Source organism: Macaca fascicularis, chromosome 18 (genome assembly GCF_037993035.2).
Source record: "Macaca fascicularis isolate 582-1 chromosome 18, T2T-MFA8v1.1".
NCBI lineage: Eukaryota > Metazoa > Chordata > Mammalia > Primates > Cercopithecidae > Macaca > Macaca fascicularis.
In genome coordinates, this window is record NC_088392.1 from 67,549,371 (window position 1) to 67,573,589 (window position 24,219).

At 43.4% G+C, this 24,219-nt stretch overlaps 1 protein-coding gene across 3 annotated transcripts in view; it reads right to left on the reverse strand.

The window, feature by feature from the left end:
- Window positions 1–17,453: 17,453 nt before the first annotated feature.
- Window positions 17,454–24,219, reverse strand: part of GATA6 (GATA binding protein 6) — a 32,952-nt gene continuing 26,186 nt past the window's right edge. For all 3 annotated transcript variants that reach the window (XM_045378283.2, XM_045378284.2, XM_065534033.1), the window contains exon 7: window positions 17,454–18,797. In XM_045378283.2, the coding sequence (XP_045234218.1) occupies window positions 18,630–18,797 (168 nt within the window). In that variant the 3' untranslated portion in view covers window positions 17,454–18,629. The remainder of the gene's footprint in view (window positions 18,798–24,219) is intronic.

Sequence of the window (24,219 nt, forward strand, 5' to 3'; positions counted from 1 at the left end):
AAAATTAGCCAGGCATGGTGGTGCATGCCTGTAGTCCCAACCACTTGGGGGGGATGAAGTGGGAAGATCACTTGAGCCCAGAAAGTTGAGGCTGCAGGGAACCAAGATCACACCACTGCACTCCAGCCTGGGTGACAAAGTGAGACTGTCTCAGAAAAAAAAAAAAAAAAAAAAAAGACAATAAAGACAATTTCCATCTACTCCTGCCTGCACCATCCAGCCACCCACCCCAGCTTGTGGTTCCCAAGGTCATCATTCGGAACATAGGAAATCGTTATACAATATCCCCCTGGAAGAGAGGCCAGAGAACGAAGAAGGAAGATCTTCCTGCCTTCAGTGCCTGCATATTAAAGAGAAGAAAATCAAATTTGCAACCTACTGTCCCTTCCTCACCCCCACCGCATAAAATACTGTGGTTTATAGTATACCTTACTGTATATCTTAGCTGTGTTGCAAATGGATGCAGTTGCTCTTTCCTTAAGTGGGTACCGATGCCTGGCTCTAATATCTATAGCATTGAGGAAGAATGGGGTAGGCTAAACAGATGTTATTAACAGGAACAGGTCTCCCTGGGTGCATTCACAACCTTTTTTTGCAGACAAAAGCTGAGGAAAATCCTTAATGGTTTCAGGGCTGGGGGAAGGCAAATGATAGCGCATTAGGGAAGTAGGGAATCCTTCAAGTCATTAAAACCAATTCTTTTCTCAAGAATGCCAAAAAAGGCGCTAATTTGCCATATTTAAATGTAGATGAAAGGTAAATTCAGACATTTGGCAGCGGATTAGATAGCCGTAGGTACCTGAAAATGGCCCCTTCAGCCCCACAGGGGTTTTAAGATCCTGGTAGTGCTTTATTTCTTAAACTGAGTGGTGAGGACCCGAGGATTTGTGTTCTTTTTGAGACAGGGTCTCACTCTGTTGCCCAGGCTGGAGTGCAGTGGCACAATCATGGCTCACAGCAGCCTTGAACTCCTGGGCTCAAGGGATTCTCCCACCTCAGCCTCCCAAGTAGCTGGGACTACAGGCGTACGCCACCATGCCCAGCTAGTTTTTGTATTTTTTGTAGAGACAAGGTTTTGCCATGTTGGCCAGGCTGCATTATTATTCTTTAAACTGTACATATGTAAGATATATCTTCTGCTTTGTTTGTATGTCTCATTAAAATAAAAATATTTAATTTAAAAAGTCTCCATTCCCATTGCCATCTCTACTCCAAGTTAGTAGGACAAGCCTTCTGGATCAGATTTGAAAGTGTGACCTCTTTTGGCCAGGCACGGTGGCTCATGCCTGTAATCCCAGCACTTTTGGAGGCCGAGGCAGGTGGATCACGATGTCAAGAGATCAAGACCATCCTGGCCAACATGGTGAAACCCCATCTCTACTAAAAATACAAAAATTAGCCGGGCATGGTGGCGCCCGCCTGTAATCCCAGCTACTCTGGAGGCTGAGGCAGGAGAATCCCTTGAACCTGGGAGGCGGAGGTTGCAGTGAGCTGAGATCATGCCACTGCACTCCAGCCTGGGACAGAGTGAGACTCCGTCACAAAAAAAAAAAAAAAAAGTGTGCCTCTTCTTGTCTCTGTCTCTTTAGGTCTCTTCCTCTGCGTTTCTTTCCTTTGTTTGGCTTCCTGTTTCCTGACCCTGCTGGAATGTGAGCAGCAAACCTCCAAGAACACAATCTGTGAACAGTTCTCACCTGCCGCAGGACTTAGGCCTGCCTCAGCCTCGGTGTGTTCAGGAGTGAGGCTGGCCAGAGACTCCCTTCCCTCGATGGCCCGAAGTGGAGACAGACGAGATGAACAGAGCAGAGCCATCCCTCCCTGGGACCCACCACCAGAGGCCTGGGTCACAGACACGAAGCTGTTTGACTCCGTTTCAAGAGCCCAAGGACAGTCAACAAATGACAATCTCTTCTAGCCCTGCCCAGCACTAAAAGGGGTGACAAGGAGCAGGTTCTCCAGAAATAGCCTGCTCGAGTTCTCTGTAGGGCTTGCTTGCCTTTTTTTTTTTTTTTTTTTTTTTTTTTTTTTTTTTTTTGAGCTGGAACCTCGCTCTGTTGCCCAGGCTGGAGTGCAGTGGCACGATCTCGGCTCAGTGCAACCTCCGCCTCCTGGGTTCAAGCAATTTCCGGCTAATTATTGTATTTTTAGTAGAGACGGGGTTTCACCATGTTGGCCAGGCTGGTCTTGCACTCCTGACCTGAAGTGATCCGCCCACCTCGGCCTCCCAAAGTGCTAGGATTACAGGCATGAGCCACCACATGCAGCCTGCTCTCTTTTTCATTCTCTCTTCTCTTAACACAAATGTCAGCGATCAGTTCTAAAAGCTGCTTGGGCTTGATAGGTAAGGAAGCATCTGGTGTAGGGGAAAGGCCTCAAGTGAGGCAAAAAACGAACTCACCTTCCACTCTGGAAAAGAAGAGCAGGAACCCGAGACCCCCAGCCCTTGGTTAAAATCAGCCCTGCTGGAAACAGCTTTGTTGAGTCCACGCGAAAGTGAAGCTGAGACACGGCTGTGTGAGCTCAGCTGGTGTGGAGGAATCCACTTGGAGGAGATGAGGCTAAGGGCATGCATGCCACCAAGTGCCAACTGCAGGTATTTGGGGAGTATCAATTAAAATAGCACACAGAGGCCAGGCACGGTGGCTTATGTCTGTAATCTCAGCATTTTGGGAGGCTGAGGCGGGAGGGTCCCTTGAGTCCAGGAGTTTGAGACCAGCCCGGGCTACATAGCAAGATCCCGTCTCTACAAAAAAATTTAAAATTAGCTGGACATCATGAGGCACATCTGTAGTCCCAGCTACTTGGGAGGATGAGATGGGAGGATGGTTTGCACCAGGGAGGTCAAGGCTGCAGTGAGCCTTAATCACATCACTGCACTCCAGCCTGGATGACAGAGCAAGACACTGTTTCACAAAGTAATAATCATAAAATAAAAGAGGGCACACATCTTGAGGACCTCCCTATGTCATGGGCAAAAAAATAAATAGATAAAAGAAAAGAGAATGTAGATGGTAGTAAAGTAACCTCCAGCCAGCCATAATTGAAGGAAAGATACGTTATAGAACCCATCTTCTTTGAAATGCAAAGTAGTTTAAAGAAACTGGTTAATGGTGATTAACAGCCATTGAGGGTTTGAATGAAACCCAGTGAAATGACAGAGTGAGTACTTTCTGCTCCAGCACAAATGATGTTGTAAAAAGGATGGTCAGACCCTCCCTTGGGCTCACCGCTGCTGGAGGGCGGGGGTGGATCAGTCTCACTTCCTGAGCAACACAGCCACCTCCTCTGCTGTCTTCTCCTCTTTAAGTTTATTTATTCATTCATTCAAATCAGAGATGGGGTCTCTCTCCGATGCCCAGACCAGCCTTGAACTCCTGGGCTCAAGCAATCCTCCTGCCTTACCCTCCCAAGTGTCTAGGATTACAGACGTGAGCCACCACACTGGGCTTGCAATTTTTTGTTTGTTTGTTTTGTTGTGGTGGTGGTGGTGGTGCTTTTTTTGTTTGTTTTGTTGTTGTTGTTGTTTTGTTTGTTTTGTTTTGAGACGGAGTCTCGCTCTGTTGCCAAGGCTGGAGTGCAATGGCACGATCTCGGCTCACTGCAACCTCTGCCTCCTGGGTTCCAGCAATTCTCCTGCTTCAGCTTCCCAAGTTGCTGGGTTTACAGCGCCTGCCACCACGCCCGGCTAATTGTATTTTTAGTAGAGACAGGGTTTCACCATGCTGGCCAGGCTGGTCTCGAACTCTCAACCTCAGGAGATCCGCCTGCCTCGGCCTCCCAAAGTACTGAGATTAAAGGCGTGAGCCACTGTGACTGGGCTGCTTTTTTTTTTTTAATTAAAAAATATTTAATTGACAAATAAAGATTGACTAATTCAAGATGTAGCACATGATGATTTGATGTACGTATACATGATATGATCATGGCCGCAATCAAATCAGCGCCTCCGCCAGCACCCAAGCTGCCGCACGCTGTCTTCTGCAGCCGGAAGAGCTTTTCTCAGCTACCAATAGAGGCCTATTTTGGTTACTTATTTAGAAGTTACCATTATTTCTATCATTAGTGGTATTCTAAGTCTTTTGAAATCAAGTAGCATTTCAATTAATTTTTTCTCAAGATCCAAGATTTGAGGCCTTGGAGAGACAGTGACAGGGATTAAAACCCCAGATTAACTCACTCAAAGATGTTGATTTCAACCCTAGTAAATTCATCTCTACTCTGACTCCTCCCAAAGTTGTTCTCAACTGAAGCTTCTATTTTTAATAACTTTCATTGGTAAGATACTTGAGGGGGAAAAAAAACACAATATTTCCTGTAATGATTCATCACTTCTTCCTGAAAAGGAAGAACTGTTGATTCCTAGAGTACAGGACTGTCTGTTTTAAAAGCAAAGCAAAGCACTTCACGGCCTAACCCTCTTTTGTTGGATGGGACACGCTCAGACAGTGATCACACCCATCTGATGTGATTTAAAAAAAAAAAAGGCAGTAAGTTTCTTGACATCTCTGGAAGACAGCCTTTTGCCTCAAACTTCCTAGTGGCATTACAGTGCTCCAGGACTCCACACACAGTCCAAGTTTACCTCATTTTTATTTCAGGTTTACTCTATTAAGCCTTTTGCTTGGCAGTTCAAGTACATGTCATTGAACAATGTGCCATTACTCCAATTCTACAGATAAATAAACTGAGTCTCAGAGAAATTAAAAATTATGACCATGGTTGCACAGCTGACAAGTAGAAAAGCCAGGATTTAAGTCCAGGTCTGTATTATTGCAAAGCCTTGGTTCTTTCCAATATACTCTGGAGTCCTCTAAACTACAAGATAGTTAATGGAGAGGGTGGGTCTACCTATCATCACCCAGGAGCTTCTGTAGTGCAAATGTCTTTTTAATGATATATAAATTTTTAAAATACGTTTTAATCCAAAAAAACATGTATTGAGCACTCACTAGATGAATGACATCACAGTGATTTAAAAAAAAAAAAAAAAGCATCTGGTTAATAAACACATGATGTCAATTGCTTTTTTTTTTTTTTTTTTTTTTTTTGAGACGGAGTCTCACTGTGTCTCCCAGGCTGGAGTGCAGTAGTGCAATCTCGGCTCACTGCAACCTCCGCCTCCCGGGTTCAAGTGATTCTCCTGCCTCGTCCTCCTAGTAGCTGAAACTACAGGCATGTGCCACCATGCCCAGCTAATTTTTGTATTTTAGTAGAGATGGGGTTTTACCATGTTAGCCAGGTTGGTCTCAAACTCCTGACCTCAGGTGATCCGCCCGCCTCAGCCTCCCAAAGTGCTGGGATTACAGGCGTGAGCCACCATGCCCAGCATTGTCAATTTTTTAACGTTAATGTTGTTTGAAACTATGGAGCCATTTCCAAAAAGGTGAAGCAATCACAAGCTGTAAATTCCTAACAAGTCTCTGCAAAGCTGGTGGTAAAACAAAAGGAGCTGAGAAGCTGTTTAAAAGCAAGAAGGGAACTTAATGTACATCAAGTCCAAATGCCCCTCTTTATAGACAATAAACTGAGACCCAGAAGAGTCCATGACTTGCCCAGGGTCATACAGTTCAACCATGGCAGAGCTGAGCCCAGAGCCAAGCCGGTGGGAGTGGTCAGCTCCAGGACTTCAGCAGCGCACCCTCTACATAACTTCCCCAAGACCCCCAGAGAGGCCTCCAGAAATAATATAGACTTCCAATCCTGAGGGAGTTCTAACAGAGATCCCTACGGACCCCGGCAAGCTTCCTCATCACAATGTCCTCTTCAATAAAGCTCTCTAACTTTGGACAGAGGCCCAATTGCTAAGGATCAGCGGCCAAGCGTGTGGAGAGTGATAGTTAATTTTATGTGTCAACTTAGCTAGGCTCTGGTGCCTAGTTGTTTGATCAAACACCACAGCTTGGCGCGGTGGCGCAAGCCTGTAATCCCAGCACTTTGGGAGGCTGAGGTGGGAGAATGGCTTGAAGAGTTAGAGACCAGTCTGGGCAACATAACAAGACTGTGTCTCAAAACATAACAAATTCGGCCAGACGTGGTGGTTCACGCCTGTAAACCCAGCCGAGGTGGGCGGATCACTTCAGGCCAGGAGTTCGAGACCAGCCTGATCAACATGGTGAAACCCCGTCTCTACTAAAAATCCAAAAAAATTAGCCAGGCATGCTAGTGCACACCTGTAGTCCCAGCTACTTGGGAGGCTGAGGCAGGAGAATCGCTTGAATCTGGGAGGCAGAGGTTGCAGTGAGCCGAGATTCCGCCACTGCACTCCAGCCTGGGTGACACAGCGAGACTCTGTCTCGACAACAACAACAAAATTAGCTGAGCATGGCGGCACACGCCTGAACTTAGGAGCTACTTAAGAAGCCGAGGCAGAAGATCATTGAGCCCAGGAATTGAAGGCTACATTGAATTATGGTGGTACCGCTGTACTCCAGCCTGGGCAACCAAGCAAGAACCCAACTTTAAAAAAAAAAATCAAACATCAGTCTGGGTGTCACTGTGAAGGTATTTTTTAGATGGGACTAACACTGAAATCAGTGGACTTGAAGCAGATTGTCCTCCATCATATGAGTGGGCCTCACCCAATCAGTAAAAGACCCTAAAAGAGTAAAGATTGAAGTTTCCCCCAAAAGAAATTCTTTCCTGGCCTGGCCAACATAGTGATATCCCGTCTCTACTAAAAATGCAAAAATCATCCAGGCATGGTGGCAGGTGCCTGTAATCCCAGTTACTCGGGAGGCTGAGGCAGGAGAATCGCTTGAACCCGGGAGGCAGAGGTTGCAGTGAGCTGAGATCAAGCCAGTGCACTCCAGCCTTGTGACAGAGTGAGACTCAGTCTCAAAAAAAAAAAAAAAAAAAAAGAAGTTATTTTAAAGACTGCATCATAAAAACCCTGCCTGTGGGCTGGGCGCGGTGGCTCACACCTGTAATCCCAGCACTCTGGGAGGCCGAGGCGTGTGGATCACGAGGTCAAAAGATCCAGAGACCATCCTGGCTAACACGGTGAAACTCCGTCTCTACTGAAACATACAAAAAAAAAAATTAGCTAGGCCTGGTGGTGGGCACTTGTAGGCCCAGCTACTAGGGAGGCTGAGGCGGGAGAATGGCGTGAACCCGGGAGGCGGAGCTTGCAGTGAGCCGAGATTGCACCACTGCACTCCAGCCTGGGCGACAGAGCAAGATTCGGTCTCAAAAAAAAAAAAAAAAAAAAAAAAAAACCCTGCCTGCATTTCCAGACTCCTGCCCTGTGGAATTCAGACTCAAGACCAACATCAGCTCTCACCTGAGTCACCAGCTCACTGGCCTGCTCTACAGATTTCAGACTTGCCAGCCCTCACAATCACATGAGCCAATTCCTTAAACCAACTCTCTCTCTCTGTCACGCTGTCTTTCTCTCTCTCTCTCTCTATATATATATGTAAAATAGGATATATATAAAATCCAAAATCAAATATATGGATTATTTATATATATACGTGTGTGTATATATACACATATATATGTGTTTACATATATGATCTTGGCTCACTACAACCTCCACCTCCGAGATCATATATATATATATATATCCTATTGATTCTGTTTCCCCAGAAATCCCTAACACAAGGAGCATGAATGAATGGTGTGACTCTAGGCTGAACATGGGAAGTAAAAAGCAGATAAATTAGTGAGTGCCTATCTCGTGAAAGGCACTGTGCTAGCATCATGTCCCGGGGTACAAACTCTGCCCCTACCCTCAAAAAGCGGAAGTTGAGTAAGGCTTCAAGGCTGAAGACTGGCAGACGAGGCGGATTATGTCACCCTCCTTTTTGAGATAAGAACATTGCAGCCTTGAGTGGTTCCAGAACTTGTTCAAGCCTCAGAACTGGTGTGTGGAGCCAAGATTCAAAACCCCATTTGCATGACTCTGAAGGCACGGTGTTTCCACTTCACCACAGCCCTGATGCATCTACGATATCTCAGGAGTCAAAGCGGGAGAAGGCTTCAGGTAAGATGGAGAGGCCCACAATGTCAAATGCTTCCAAGAGGTCAAGGAAAGAAGGTTGGATGGTGCTGGGGGCAGGGGAGAAAAGCTCCATCTGCTACCCTAATCCAAGATATAAACAACAACTGAAGACTTCCCATGGTCAGTTCCAAAATAAAGGTATCTCTGACCCATTTAGAAAGAAAAGGAGACACCTTCTGAAATTTCTCCTGGAAGGATTCACCTGGAAATCATACCTAGTGATATCAAAGAGTCAGAAATTTTTTTTGTAGACTCAAGCGATCGGCAAAATGTAAATGGAAGAATAGGGTAAACAAAGCCACAAAGAAGGAAGTCCTGGTAATAGTACAAATAATAATAAGAATATAATAAATAATAATAAGAATATAAGAATATAAGAAAGGCTCACTCCTGTAATCCCAGCACTTTGGGAGGCCCACGTGAATGGATCACCTGAGGCCAGGAGTTCGAGACCAGCCTGGCCAACGTGATGAAACCCCATCTCTATTAATACAAAAATTAGCCAGGCAGTGGTAGCTCATGCCTGTACTCCCAGCTACTCAGGAGGCTGAGGCAGGAGAACCACATGAACCTGGGAGGTGAAGGTTGCAGTGAGCCGAGATCACGCCAGCCTGGGCAACACAGTGAGACTCCATCTCAAAAAAAAGAATATAAGAATGAAGAGAATGACGAATTACAGAGATGTTAAATATTATTAAATCTATGCCAGTGTATTCCACACAGACCAATTGGTATTTGGTATGCCTTTATAAATTATAAGTAACATGCAACCAGTGTTCCCAGGATGATTCTCCATGAATAAGAAGCCCTGCGTTCTTGGTATATGGGTCCTCTGAATTAAGTATAGTGGGTTCACAAAGTGTATTCAAATGGAGTCATCACTGTTTCCTGCCAGCCCAGCTACTGGTCATTGCCCAGCTGGTTAGAGCCAGAGGTCTTCCCTCTGCCAGATTCAACAAGAGGGAGCATGAAGAATGCAGTCTCTTATTTACAAGCTGTGAAGCCTGCAAAAACTTTGCCGAGTGTGTCTGTCCATTTGGTGATAACTGACCTCCAGTGGCTCAAAAAGGGCGCTTGTTTGGATTAGCAAGTGTAGGTGTCTGTCCTGATTTTCTGCTCTTGCAATGCTTCCATTTACTTCAGCAAATGTGGCCTGGTGATTCACTGGAGACCAATGGTCATGTGGGCTACTTCCTTCTCAGAGGTGGTGTTTGGAGACACATGCAATCTTTGAAAACCCATATTGGCCCAAGTCTCAGTATCTTGTTAATTCCTAAACCGATTAATGAAGCATTACTCAGAGTAAAAAGAAGTTATAGCGTCTGCCAAAGTCCAAGCTTTCGCTCACAGTGTTTGGTTCTCGCATTTCCTTCAGGGACCTGTCAGCCTAGCCCAGAGCACCAAGGTCATGGATCCCCAAGCCTGGAAACCCACGCCCTATACTGACCAGCCACAACCCACCCTCTCTGAGACTCAGTTTCCTCAGCTGGACCTCAGTCAAGTCTCTTACATCTCTCAAGTTATATGAATTGATGATTTAAGTGAATAAATGCAGTGTGAGGTATCTAGATTTCCTTAATCAGACGACACCATGAAAAGTGTTTCCACCAACACCTGAACCACCAGCAGTACAAATAGAAACTGCTTATTCCCTCAGAAAACACAAGAGAATCAACTGAAAAAAATATGAGAATTTTAAATGGTTCTGGGAAAGAGGCTTACTACACTCTTAATGAACATGACAATCCATTAGAATAGTTAAACTAACATCAGAAAGTATTGAACACCTAAGAATACACTTAACCAGAAACGTGCACAAGATCTATAGGAAGAAAAGGTTAAAATGCTTATGAGGGACACAGAAAAAAATTTTAACAAACAAAAAGACCTACTTCATCTTGGACAGGAAGACTTAACAAAATTAAGATATATTAATTCTCCCTAAGCTAATCTAAAATTTTAATACCATTCCAATAAAAATACCAACAGGATTTTTTTTTGAAATGGAAAAAGCTGATTCTAAAATTTGTATGGAAAAATAAGTGAGCAAGAATACTGATCAAATTCTTATTTAAAAGATAAGATTAATGAAAAGGAGCTAGCTTTCTAAATAGTAAAATACATGCAAAGTATAGTCATGCACCACACAATGACATTTTGGTCAAAAATGGACTGCATATATATGAAAGTGGTCCCATAAAATGATACTACTGTATATTATCTAAGTCTGGATATGTTTAGATACATAAATACTTACCATTGTGTTACAACTGCATACATTATTCAGTAGAGTCACATGCTGTACAAGTTTGTAGCCTAGGTGCCATAGGCTATATCATTATAGCCTAGGTACGTGGTAGGCTAAACCATCTAAATTTATGTAACCACACTCTATGATGTTTACACAATGATGAAATTGCCTGATATATTTCTCAGAAAGTATTCTTGTCGTTAAGTGAGGCATGCTTATATAATAATCAAAGAAATATGTATAAGATTGATACATACATAAACATATCATTGGTACAAAATAGAAAACCCAGAAATAGACCCAAATATATATGTAAATTTGTATTAAACATATATCCACATAAGAATTTATAAAAGAATACATATACATATGAGAATTTATATAATTTTAACTTTCTAATTTCAATCAGTGGGAGGGAGATGGATTATTCAGGAAATGATGCTGTGACAATAAGGTTGCCATTTGGACAAATGTTGAATATATACTCTACATGTTACAACAATCAACAACAAAAGTTCCAGATTAAAAAAACAATGCAAACCTCAAAAATAAAGCTATAAAAATACTAGAAGAAAACACAGGATTTTTAAAAAATCATCTTAATGGTGGGGAAGGCCTTCCTAATATTATATAAAACTCCAAAGCCATAAAAGAAAAGACCAATAAATTGAATTACTTTTTAGAAGAAAAGATCATCATGCCTTTTTAAAAAGTATAAACAAAGTAAAACAAAAAGAAAAAGAAAAAATATACATATATTTATGTCAAGTATATTTCAGACACAGGGCTGCTTTCCTTAACATGCGAAGAACTTCTCAAATCAATGAGACTGATAATCCAACAGAAAAAAATAAGTAAAGAAAATGTATAGAGATGGGCAAAAAGTTCACATAAAAGGAATTACACATGGCTCCTAATCAAAGGAAAAGATGTTTGACTTCACTCACAATAAGATGAATGCAAAACAAAACTCAGAGAATCAAGACTGACAAGATCAGAATGTTTGACATCAGACTTGTGTGACCAAGAAAAACACTCCTGTCCATTGCTGGTGGGAGTACAAATTGGGGAAACCTCTGTGAGAGCAATTTGGCAATATCTATCAAAATGAAAAGTAGATACCCTTGAGTCAGTAATGCTACTTCCATAAATTCATTTTACAGATATATTTGCACCTGCGTGAAATGATGCAGATAGCGGATATTAATTGCAGCATTACTTGAAAAACCAAAGGCTGGAAACAAATGTACTTAAATATGGTGCTGATTAAATAATGACCTACCCAATATACTAAGTGAAGAAAGCAAAATGCAAAGCAATGTGTATAGTGTGCTACCTTATGTCAAAAAATTGGAATATATTGTGTGTGCATCCCTAGTCAATGCATACAATCTATGCAAGGAATAAGAAGTTACGGCTAGGCACGGTAGCTCACGCCTGTAATCCCAGCACTTTGGGAGGCCCAGCCGGCAGGCCACCCAGGAGTTCAAGACCAGCCTGACCAACACGGAGAAGCCCCATCTCTACTAAAAATACAAAAATTAGCTGGGTGTGGTGCGCTCGCCTGTAGTCCTAGCTACTGGGGAGGCTGAGGCAGGAGAATCACTTGAACCTGGGAAGTGGAGGTTGCAGTGAGCCAAAATCATGCCACTGCACTCCAGTCTGGGTGACTGAGGGAGACTCTAGAAGAAAAAAAAAAAAAAAGGAAGGAAGGAATGAAGGAAGAAAGGAAGGAAGGAAATGAAAGAAAGGAAGAAGAAGGAGGAGGAGGAGAAAAAGAAAAGAAAAAAGAAAAGAGGGAGGGAGGGAGGGAAAGAAAGGAAGGAAGAAAGGAAGAAAGAGAAAAAGAAGTAACATCTGAGAAAGGAACTGACTGACTGAGGTAGAGGGGTGAAAAGGACAATTTTTTTAGTACATTCTATCTTATAACTTTGTGATTTTGTACTAGCCAAGAAATTTTAATTAATGCAAAGGCCAAAACTGCAGCTTCCAAGACGAGGCCTGCAGAATCCAGTTCTCTGGGGAAGTTAAGGACTCTGCCATTTTCACAAGCCCTGTGTGTGATTCTCGTGCGCATGGGAGTTGGAGAACCCCTGACACAGCGCATCCCTGGCAATGTACACTTATCAAAATAATAATAGCAACAATGATGTAAGCAGTAATGAACACTTATTTAAAAAGATAAAGCCCAAGACACCACTGCCAAGATCTTGCGCAAGTTTTCCTGAAAAAATTCTTTGGCACAGCTAAGCACAGAGATTTTACACCACAACAAGGTATTCCTTGTTCCCTCTGGTGTTCAGTTTTAACCACTGTTCATCATTTCACCAGCTTTTTTACACTTTACAAAATGCTTTACCCTAATCTTTTGAGCTAGATAAGAGCATAATAAGCTGCACTTGAAGTTACAAGAAAAGGGGAAGGGACTCACGCCAAAAATAGAACGATACCTCTAAACTTTCCAGCTAACAACTAGGCACTCTCTTGTATGTTCTAAAGAAACAACTAACTGTGAGAAATACACGTTTACTCAGTTTCTTCAACCTAGGCATACCTGTGTTGCAAATGATACTTGTGTATTTCTGGAGAAAGAAAGAGCATAGCCTCCGCTTTCAGACAGCGATGGCTTCCCTGTATGTTCTTCTCTTTCTTCACCTATTCTATTATTTTATTTTATTTTATTTTATTTTATTTTTTGAGACGGAGTCTCACTCTGTTGCCCAGGCTGGAGTCCAGTGGCAGGATCTCGGCTCACTGCAACCTCTGCCTCCCAGGTTCAAGCAATTCTCCTGCCCCAGCCTCTCAAGTAGCTGGCATTACAGGTGTGTACCATAACCCCTGGCTAATGTTTGTATTTTTAGTAGAGAAGGGGTTTCACCATATTGGCCAGGCTGGTCTTGAACTCCTGACCTCAGGTGATCCACCCGCCTCAGCCTCCCAACATGCTGGGATTACAGGTGTGGGCTGCCATGTCCTTCCTATTTTTTTTGCCTTTAAATCAAGATGAAAAGACAACATGATGTAGTGATTAGGGGCATGTGCTCTGGAGCCACACTGCAGGGGCTCGAATCCTAGCTCTGCCACAGTGCAAACTTGGGCAAGTGACTTAACTTCTCTGTGTCTCCGTAGACACATCCCTAAGATGGGAATAGTACCACCCCCTTTACTTGGTATGAAGATGAGATAAATGGGTATATATGAAGAATTTTGCATAGAAACTGGCACACAGCGCTATATAAATATTTGTTATTCCTATCTCAGACCAGTCTTGGAGCATTAAAGAAATAGAATTCACAAAAGTAAGGGTAAAAACCTGGAAGGGAGTGATGAGACAGAGAGGAAAACTGTAGTAGCCAAAGAGAAGACACAGAAGGCGAACACCAATGAAATGTTGATTGTTTCCAAGAAATAGAAAACCAACTACAAGATATTGAAGCAATGGGCCAAGCAAAGCAAAGCTGTTTTTTCCTTGTTCTGTGGACTGCTCCGATGCCAGACTTTTCCATTTTCCGGTCTGGATTCGTATCACTGTCTCGGTTTCATATGGGGGACCCAGATCAAATAGTTCAGCATTAGGGGGCAGTGGCAGCCCTTACTAAGCCCCCGGGTTCGTGAATATGACTGCAACTCTCACCCTCTAGAGCCTAAGGTTACGGGAGGACTTGGCCTCCAGATATCAGATCTGAGGTGGTGAGGAGACAGGAAGAGAGGAGACTGTAAATCTACCAGCCTCCTTACTCACAGAGGGGCCCTACGAGCCCCTCAAACTCAGCCACAGAGCCGCCATCACCTTGCATACAGTCTGCCCGTGGGACTGTGGGATGTAAACGCAGATAGAAAGGACCTTCTAGACCCCAACTGCCAGATCTCGCCATTTTTTCGCTACGGAGATCCAGAGAGAGCAATCAACTTGCCCCAAAGCTATAGGATATGTAGATGATTATTTTGACAGACCACTGATAACTGAAATATAAGCACTTCTCCTCATTAAATGTTCTTTAATCACTATATTTTAGTCATTTTTTAAATGTTCTTTTAAAAGAAAGCCACCAAGCAAAATAAGCATCTCTTGAGCCAAAATAGTGACGTCAACTGTGGAATGGTCACTTCCCTGTGACAGCTACCAGGCGGCAGGGGCAGTGAAGCACCCGTCGTCACGCTGGTTCCCTAGTGCATACTTGGAATATGCTGGAGAATATTCGGAGAAGCATGGGTGCTTGCTCTGACATGAGTCTCAGAGGTGCAGACACGCACCTGCAACATCCTAACTTTCCTTAGAAGCGATTTGGAACTATCAACCACAATATATTTATCCAAAGTCCCTATAAACTAAGACTTTCTGGCATCCTTTAAGTTGAACCAACTGAAAATACCCTTTGACTCTTCTTCTGCCTGTCCTACTGATGTCTGTCACCTTCTCCTGCCTGATCCCAGCCCCACCAGAAGGTCATGAGCAAAGTGGCCTTCTCAGAATGCAGCTGCTAAAGGCTCAGCCACACAGAATCCATCCAAGGGCCTCACGCGGTCAGAGCTGTAGGTACCACACTTTTTCCCACAGACCCTGTTTTGAAAGATTTGGTCTAGCAAGTTTATTAAAATGTTTTCCATTTAAAATATCAAAGCATATCTGACTGCCAATTAGAGCTCCCAAGCAACAGAAGATAACTAGTATTGCCACACTGACTTGCTAGTATTTCAACCCAGAAACAAAATGCATTTTAGCCAGCTGCAGTGGCTCACGCCTATAATACTAGCAATTTGGGAGGCTGAGGTGGAAGGATCACTTGAGCCCAGAAAGTTGAGGCTGCAAGTGAACTATGATTGTGACACTGCTCTCCAGCCTGGGTGAGACAGCCAGACTCAAAAAAAAAAAAAAAAAGAAAAAAGAAGAAGAGGGTGGTTCCATGGTGTAATGGTTAGCACTCTGGACTCTGAAAAAAGAAAAGAAGAGAAAGAAAGAAAAGAAAAGAAAAGAAAAGAAAAGAAAGAAAGAAAGAAAGAAAGAAAGAAAGAAAGAAAGAAAGAAAGAAAGAAAGAAAGAAAGAAAAGAAAAAGAAAGAAAGAGAAAAGAAAGGAAAGGAAGAAAGAAAGAGAAAGAAAGAAAGAAAGAAAGAAGCATCTTAATAAGCCAGCGCTGCCTGATTCTGAAAATATTTGCTTCTGCCTGCCACCTTGCTCCCCACTACACTGCTCCAACCTGAACGCACCCTGGAATCTGGCACAGCACTGAAGACTCTTTGGGTTGCCCTCCCAGCAAAGCAGCCAATTTATCTATGATCTGAAATTACATCAAATTTCCAAGGACTGCGAAAAACATTTCCCATGAGCAAGAAGTTAATTTATTTGCACTGGGAAATGAGCAGTTCCCTTTGCTTTCCTGACCCTCCCATAAGCACCAGGAAACAACATTAAGTGACCCTGAAGAGAGACCCCAGACAGAGTCTTCACTTATTTAAGATGGCCTCAAATCAGCCATGTGTGACAGAGGACATAAATTCTACAGTCCACGGCATAGGGCCTGGGGGTTCTTTAAGCTGAGGTGCAGCATCTATCTGAATGCATTCCCTTTTGAGAAATGATTAGGTCGTGTTCAGTTTCACGTGTCATACTTTGGGGGAGGAGTGCTGAAATTGTGTATCTGGAGCAAATTTAACAAACTTCTGCTTTATGCAATCATAGGTAGGAAAGTAATCATTTAAAAGCTCAGATAGTGGAGTTCATTGTGTTAGGACAGGCTATAAGAAGCACCCTCTTCCTCTGCCCACGGTAATTTATTTCATAAAAACTAGAATTATTTTTAGAATTGGAAGGAGCAATATTTGAGATCATCCCAGAAAAAGGGTCATTTGGAAGCCCCAATAAGAAAAATTCATTTTCCAATCAAACCGTATTAATTTTAACAACTCCCAACCCACCAAAAAGCACTCCAAGTAATGAGAACCATAAAAGGAGGGAGGAAAACAGACATCAGTTCATGGGGCTAATAATTTTCTTCTGTTGTCAGAACAGCCTTGTTCTATTATTAAACAATCAGGTCTCATGCATCCTCCCTCCATTTCTGCAACCCCCTGGATCAGAGGGAGTCTCTCATTTCACTCTTCTTGGCCTTGTTGAAGAAGCACAGGTGACCCATAGGACATCGGATTCTTACAGACCATAAACTGCTGATATTCCAGGTAGTCAGACATTATTCAAAGGACCTGTTGCAAATCATGCCACTGTCTTTCAAAGTCAAGTTAGTACTTAACATGTGCCAGGTATTGTGCTCGGCACTTGGCATGGACTATCTCACTTAATCCTGTGATTTATATACTGTTTGCCTGTATTTTAGATTAGAAAGATGAGAGCTGGATAACTTGCCCAAGGTCACAGAGCTCATCCACTGCCAAGCAGGGACTTGAAGCCTAGTGATCTGCTTGCATACCCAACACTCTTAACCATAGTTCTGGCCCACCTTATGATATCAGGGTGCATGCGGGCCTTACTGAATTCCCCAGAAAAACACACACACACTGGCTATGGACACTGTCCCTCCAAAGAGTAGCATTCACCAGGACTAAGGAAGACATTCGTTCTCTTGAAAGATTCAGACTGAACCCCACAGAATGACTGTAATAAGTGCAAGAAGTAAACAATACTGTAGACTCAGGGAGCCACAGTTATATGCCACCATTCTGTATTGTGAAGCAGCCTCCTGATTTCCTGAAATCTACTCAACAATGAAGAAAATACAAAGAGGCTGTTGGAATCATTTCTATGTATCTTCTGATAAGGGTAACGTCTGCAACCTCAGGTGAGCTTTGAGACTTCAAGGCACGTTGCAAAAGGAAAAAAGTGAAAGGAAATCGCTCTGTTCTTGGGCCAGAATATATTTCATTCACAAAGAAAAAAAAATCTGAACTTTCTAGAATGTTTTTAACCATTGATCCCAAACAAAATGCTTATCATCTCAAATCTAATACTGGGTCCTTCCCAACTTAAAAAAACTGTCCCCAATGCACATGGAGAGTGGTAACTAACCCCATGGGTCAACTTCAAATAAGCCAAGGTATAAAAGGTATAAAACAGCTCCAAAAGGACTACGCTTTGAAAGGAAGGCCTTAAAGCATTTTGCAAACTTCACATGCACTTGTTTTATATGAGTATCTATAGCCACATAGAGCATAAAAAGAAAGCTTTGAAAAGGGAAGGAACTCACTGTACAGAAGACAAAACAATACCCTTTTTATTTTTAAAACTCTGGTGAAATAGGTTTCCATAGGACATCCCATTCAAAAAAAATTAATGTAAACCAACCTGCCTGTGGGTTAGTCACACTATACAGATTTCATCAGAGTGTTTACAGATACCTAGAGTATTTACAAATTCTATCCGTTAGGTAGTAAAGTGTTGTTGCAATTTTTCCAGCACATATTCCACAGTAAAATAAAGGGGGTATATTGGTGTTCTTGTATAAAAATCCTTAACAAATAGAGAAAGGCAATTTTCCTGAGAGAAGATTTGTTCTTGAAATATTTTTCTTTAACAATTGGAAATATAGAAATGGGATGTAGTTGTAAAAGAAGCATAAGAATGTCTAAGTTAACATTTTTCTTTTAAATTATTTTAAGTACCATTAAGTTAAAATGTTTACATTCATTATAAAAAAAATGCTGTTAAATCTTATGCAAATGATTTAACACTGATTGCTGCATCGCAAATTGCACTTTTAAAAAAAATTATTGTATACATGGAAGAAAAATATCTTGTTTGCTACCCTGTTTACAAATTCTGACTGACTTCAGATCAGCCGCACAATATGAACTTTGAGAAACGTCAGTCACAGTGTATGTTAAAGTTACAATGCAGTCTTGCAAACTGAGTAATATTTTTGACAAGAGACCTCATGAACCGACTCAGCCTCCAGAGATGTGTACCAAATGGCCTCAAGTGATCTTCTCCACGAACGCACGTGAAATCTGGATGTGGAAAAGGTATGAAGAAATTCTGGAACAACCAAAATTGATCAGAAAAAGTACATGATTTTGGACAAAATGCAAAATCTTTTTTAAAAAATCTCTCTCAATATTCCTTAGCAGGCAAGGCCCAGGTCCTAGTCCTGGTTTCTGGAAGCGGAGCAGGGTCCGCCCGGGAGGCGGGCTGGCTGGAGTGGCCCTGGCCAGAGAGGGAGGCAACGCGCCCAGCTGCACCGGCCCTTCCCTTCCATCTTCTCTCACTCTTCAGCAAGCCTCCTGGGGAAAACATCTCTTTCAAAATAAAGGCACGAGAATCACGTTCTGTCAGCGCAGTCGCCACTGTCTGGACTGCTGCACAAAAGCAGAGACGAGTGGAGTGAGGCCCGCGGCGGAGCCTTCCCTGCCTCTTGGCGGCATGGGCTCAGGCCAGGGCCAGGGCGCACCAGGAATCCTGTCGCACGGAGGACGTGACTTCGGCCGGCGAGGCCAGACTGACGCCTATGTAGAGCCCATCTTGACCCGAATATTTGAGCTCGCTGTTCTCGGGATTGGTGCTCTCTCCAGCGCCAGTCATCACCGGGGCACCCGCCTGGCAGAAGAGGGGGACAGAGAGGAGAGACGAGAAGGGGAGAGGCGGTTACCATCCTGCTAGTTAAGAACATGAGAACTAATGAACGGGTCAGTGCAGCCAGGGCCAGAGCTGCTCCTGGGCGGACCCAGGGCAGGGCAAGTGAGGTCGGCATTACTATCCCCTGCCCCCAGCAAGTGGGGGCTTTTCCCTGCATTGCACTGCGGTGCCACTGACCTGACCCTGGCCACTCAAGCCTTGGAAACTTTAGAACTCAGGGCAGGAGCCACTGGCAAGATGCAGAGCTGGACAAAAGGAAGGGGAACTGAAGGAATCCTATTTGTCAAAAGTGCCAAGTTCTAAGATCTCTGACGGTGAAACAAACCTCACTGTGTGGGTAAACAGGCATTAATGATGCTCGCACAACCTAATCATTTCCAAAGAGAAACGTGCGCACGTGCACACATACATGTACACACACAGCTCTAACAAGGCTTATCCAGTGATGGCAAAGTCTTTTAGACTTTTTAGAAAAGCTACACAGTTCAACGTTCCCTGATAAGTGAAATTTTTTAGCACTGACTTCATGGAAAATAAGCCCGTGCATATACAGGTTTTAAAATCTACCTCATTTACCTTAATTCTTTACAAGAACAGTCTATCTCTGAAGCAGACCACACTATAAAGAAAATGCTAACATCCTCTATCTGCCATGCATGATCATGGCAATGATTTCTTTTTTTTTTTTTGAAACAAAGAGTCTCACTGTCTCCCAGGCTGGAGTGCAGTGGCACGATCTCAGCTCAGTGCAACCTCCATCTCCTGGGTTCAAGTGATTCTCCTGCCTCAGCCTCCCGAGTAGCTGGGATTACGGGCACGCACCACCACGCCCGGCTAATTTTTGCATTTTCAGTAGAGACGGGGTTTCACCATGTTGGCCAGGCTGGTCTCGAACTCCTGACCTCAGGTGATCTGCCTGCCTCAGCCTTCCAGGGTGCTGGGATTACAGGCATGAGCCACTGTGCCCAGCCACAATGATTTCTTGAAGCACAAGTTCACCTTTCCCCTCTTCCACCCATTCCTCCTATTCATATGAGAAAGGTCAAATAGGAAACATCATATAATTTAGTAGAATCAAACCAAAATAACTAAAATCTGTTTAGACAACAGTTTGAATAAACTTGCTTTTGAGATGCTTTTTGAAAAATCTCACCATAATCATGTACTTTTTAAAATCACCTTTTTCCTTCTAAAAGTTCAGGAGCTCTTATTCCTTCCAAGCTTTCAGGGTTCCATTCTATAAATTACCAGATACTTGTTATTTGACAGAGGTAGGACATTGTGTACTTTTCAAAGAATTTCTTTTTTACATACATAATCCCATTAAATCCTTAAAACAGCCATTTCTCTGGCAGTAGACACAGGCAGAACAGAAAGGAAGTGTGCCGAGCCTCTGCGGCCTGCAAGTGAATGAGGTTCAACTCTACTCGTTTTTCCAACAAGATCTGGTTTGCTCTCAACCCTCACCATAAGCGCATGAGGCTGGGAGGAGGCAGGACTTCAGGGAGCAAGCCCTCTGAGTCTAAACACCCAAACTTCCTTCCTCCCAACCAGACAGACCAAACCCAACCCCTCCACAGGTAACCACTCCTTCCCTTTCCCAGCAGAAAGGCTTTATGAAAATCCAGCAACAACACTGGCCCCACACCCAAACTTCTGTTTACATAACGCAAGTGTAAAGACTTAAACTGAGGGTTTTAGGTGCATTAAAAAGCAAATTTCACAAAATCAGTGAGATGTCTAAAGCTTCAGATGGATTCTCGTGGCAATTCTGAAAGAGCTAAAATAATCCTGTCCAAAGAACTGAATGCCATGAACGTGGTTATACTTACAAACACAGTGATTAACTTTAGCCCTTAATTCCAGACTCTAAGAGAAGCAAATCCAGTGTGGATCCAGATTTAACCCTCAAATAAATAAGCAAAAGGATGATATTCCATTACAAAAGAATTAGTTATTTAGAAAGGAACTATTAGAGTGAGCTTCCTTATAATGATATATGTCATGTCCAACTTTGCATTGATTTTCTTATTCCAAAACTGGCACATCAGCATGCATCTGACTAAATCTGACTTCACCGCAACAAGTGTTATTTTCTGAAATGGACAAGGTTCCTGAACTGGCCCAGGAAATAGCCCATCTCAAATGGCAGGGAAATGCCAAGACAGCAGAGGGGTCTGTCACCACCACCACAGCCCACAACAAGAAACATAACCAGGCTGGGCACGGTGGCTCGTGCCTTCAATCCCAACACTTTGGGAAGCCGAGGAGGGAGGATCACTTAAGCCCAGGAGTTTGAGACCAGCTTGGGCAACACAGGGAGACCCCATCTCTACAAAAAATACAAAAGTTAGCTGGGCATGTAGTCCCAGCTATTTGGGGAGCTGAGGTGGAAGAATTGCTTGAGTCTAGGTGATGGAGGCTGCAGTGAGCTATGACTGCATCACTGCACTCCAGCCTGAGGGACAGAGCAAGATCCTGTCTCTAAAAAGTAAAAATTAAAAAAAAAAAAAGAAAGAAAAGAAAAAAAGAAATATTGGCAAAGCACCAACTGACAGCCAGACACTAGACCAGGAGCCTGAAAGATAGTCACCGCCCCAGGAGCTCCCAGGCTATGTGGGTAGCCAGGATCCGTACACATTAGAAAGTTGACTGTTGGCTGCTTATCATGAATGACAAATGAATGGCTGAGACAGGAAGGTAGCCCAGGAGTCAGAAAAGGAATAGCAGAGGGCAAGGACTCCTGGGCAAGGAACCAAAGGCAGCCCGCACCGGAGCCTGGGGAGGAGGGGAAGCAGCTTGGACTCTCAAGTCCTGTCCTGATTCAGTCCCTTGCTGAATGCAGTCCCCCCGAGCCTCCTCTGTGCCCAGGTCCTCACATTTCCCACCTCAGGGATGGCTGTGACAATTAAATGAGCTCATGTGTGTAAAACCGAAGGCAAGGTGCCTTGCCATGTTAAACATTCCATAAACGGAAGCTATTGTTACCGGCGAGAGAAGCATGTTCAAAATGGGAGGCAGGACGGATGAAGAGAGGCGGTCACCTGGCCTGCTCAGAAGAAAAGCCAGCTGAAAAACAAAAGGATGAAGCAAAAGAGTGAAGAGACCATGTGGGAGAGGTAAACCAGAAGCCTGACATACAACTCTGTGTGCCTCAGTGTCCACACCTATAAAGTGGGATAAAAAGAGACGCCTATGTCATAAGGTTATTGCAAGAATTAAATTGGCTAGGCCAGGCGCGGTGGCTCACACCTGTAATCCCAGCACTTTGGGAGGCTGAGGCAGGTGGATCACCTTGGATCAGGAGTTTGAGACCAGCCTGACCAACGTGGTGAAACCTCATCTCTACTAATACACAAAATTAGCAGGGCAAGGTAGAGCATGCTTGTAAACCCAGCTACTCAGAAGGCTGAGGCAGGCTGCAGTGAGCCGAGATTGCGCCATTGCACTCCAGCCTGGGCAACAAGAGTGAAACTCCATCTCAAAAAAAAAAAATTAAATTGATTAATATATGTAAAGCCCTTGTAACAGTGTCTGAGAACAGTAAAGATTATGTCAGTATAAGCTACTCTTGTTATCTAATTACTATTGTTACGCTTAAGAGGCTTAGATGTAATTTATTCTCCTCATTCTATCCTTCAGCCCAGGCATGTTACCCCATCACCAGGCAGGGGTAGAAGCAATGGGAACATAGTCGGAGCTCAAAGAGAACCACTGACAGTTCTTCACAAAAATAAATCAAAGTGTTCTGTAGCCATTCAATGACTCCCTTTTTTATTTATTTATTTTTTAATTTTTATTTTTGAGATAGATCCTCGCTCTGTTGTCCAGGCTGGAGTGTGCTGGATGCGATCTCAGCTCACTGCAACCTCCGCCTCCTGGGCTGAAGAGATCCTCCCATCTCAGCCTCTCGAATAGCTGGGACCACAGACATGTGCCACCATGCCCAGCCAATTTTTGTATTTTTTGTAGAGATGGGGTTTCACCATGTTACCCGGGCTATTCTCAAACTCCTGAGCTCAAGGGATCCACCTGCCTTGGTCCCCCAAAGTGCTGGGATTACAGGCATGAGCTACCACACCTGGTCACTCATTGACTCTTTTTCAACAAGCCACATTAAAGAAACGTGAACACCCTGAATGTTATTCTTACACCTGCGTAACAATCCCAAAAGCAACTGGCCAAAATAACCTGTCTTTTTTTCAGACAAAATGTTAAGCTAAACCTCAAATTCCACGAGTGATGCACTCCTAAAAATGAATCTGCTCATTTGCAATTAAAAGCAATAGCTGAGCCTGCCAGAAGAAAAATGGGGCAAGTACTTGTGCCCAATGCTTGGTAGCCTTATTTTATGTGTAGATATAGTAATATTTAAACATGAAATACTGCAAAGAAAGGCTGATGTTACATGATAACACCAGTTCCCTCACTCATGGCTAGCAGGGCTACATTCCGGTACACCCACCTTACAGAAGGCAGTTAGCTGCAGTGTCAAGAGCCATCCAGAAGTTTAGACCCTACTTCGCCCTGTAATTTCACTTCTGGAAATGTATTATAAGGCAATAATTCAAAAGAAGGGAAAGGCTCCGCAAAGGAAGCCAACCGTCGCAAGGTTACTTCTAATAGTAGAAACCATAGAAACAATCTAATGTCTAATAATGTGGGAACGGTTTAGAAAAGCAGGGTACATCCGCTCAATGAACTATTATGCAATTATTAAAAATAATAAGATCATGGAGCAAAATGGAAAAAATCCTGTAACACCATGTTAAGCAAAAAACAGCAAGATATTAATGACACGTCATAACTGCAATTTATCCATGCACATGTGTAAGTATTACAAAGGTCCCCTGGGAGGAGGGGACAAACAGGGGACTAGCTGAGAGGGCCAAGTCTATTAGGCATCTATAACTTTCTTTGAATATCTTTCTTTGAATACTTAAATTGAATTGCATAGTACATCTATTTAGGTTGGTGTCAAAGTAATTAATTGCAGTTTTTGGCATTGAAAGTAATGACAAAACCCACAACTACTTTTGCACCAACCTAGTAACTTTGGGGATGAATAGAGGACATGAGTACCAGAAAACACAAGGCACTGGAGGGACAAGCCAACCTTGATGGGATCAGAAAGTGGCTTGAAAAAATAGGAGGGAACCAGAGTCGGGGCACTAACAGAAGGGCGGGTCAGAAGGGCTCCCATCCACCCCTGAAATCATCTCCCTGCCACCTGGCATAGGACAGGGCCTGGCCAACCGCACACATGTGAAACACACAGTTCCATACAAGTTAAAACACCCAACACGTTGACTCCATGCATCAGTGTAACTTCAGCTCTCAAAACCAATATTCTCTCACTCTGTCACCCAGGCTGGAGTGCAGT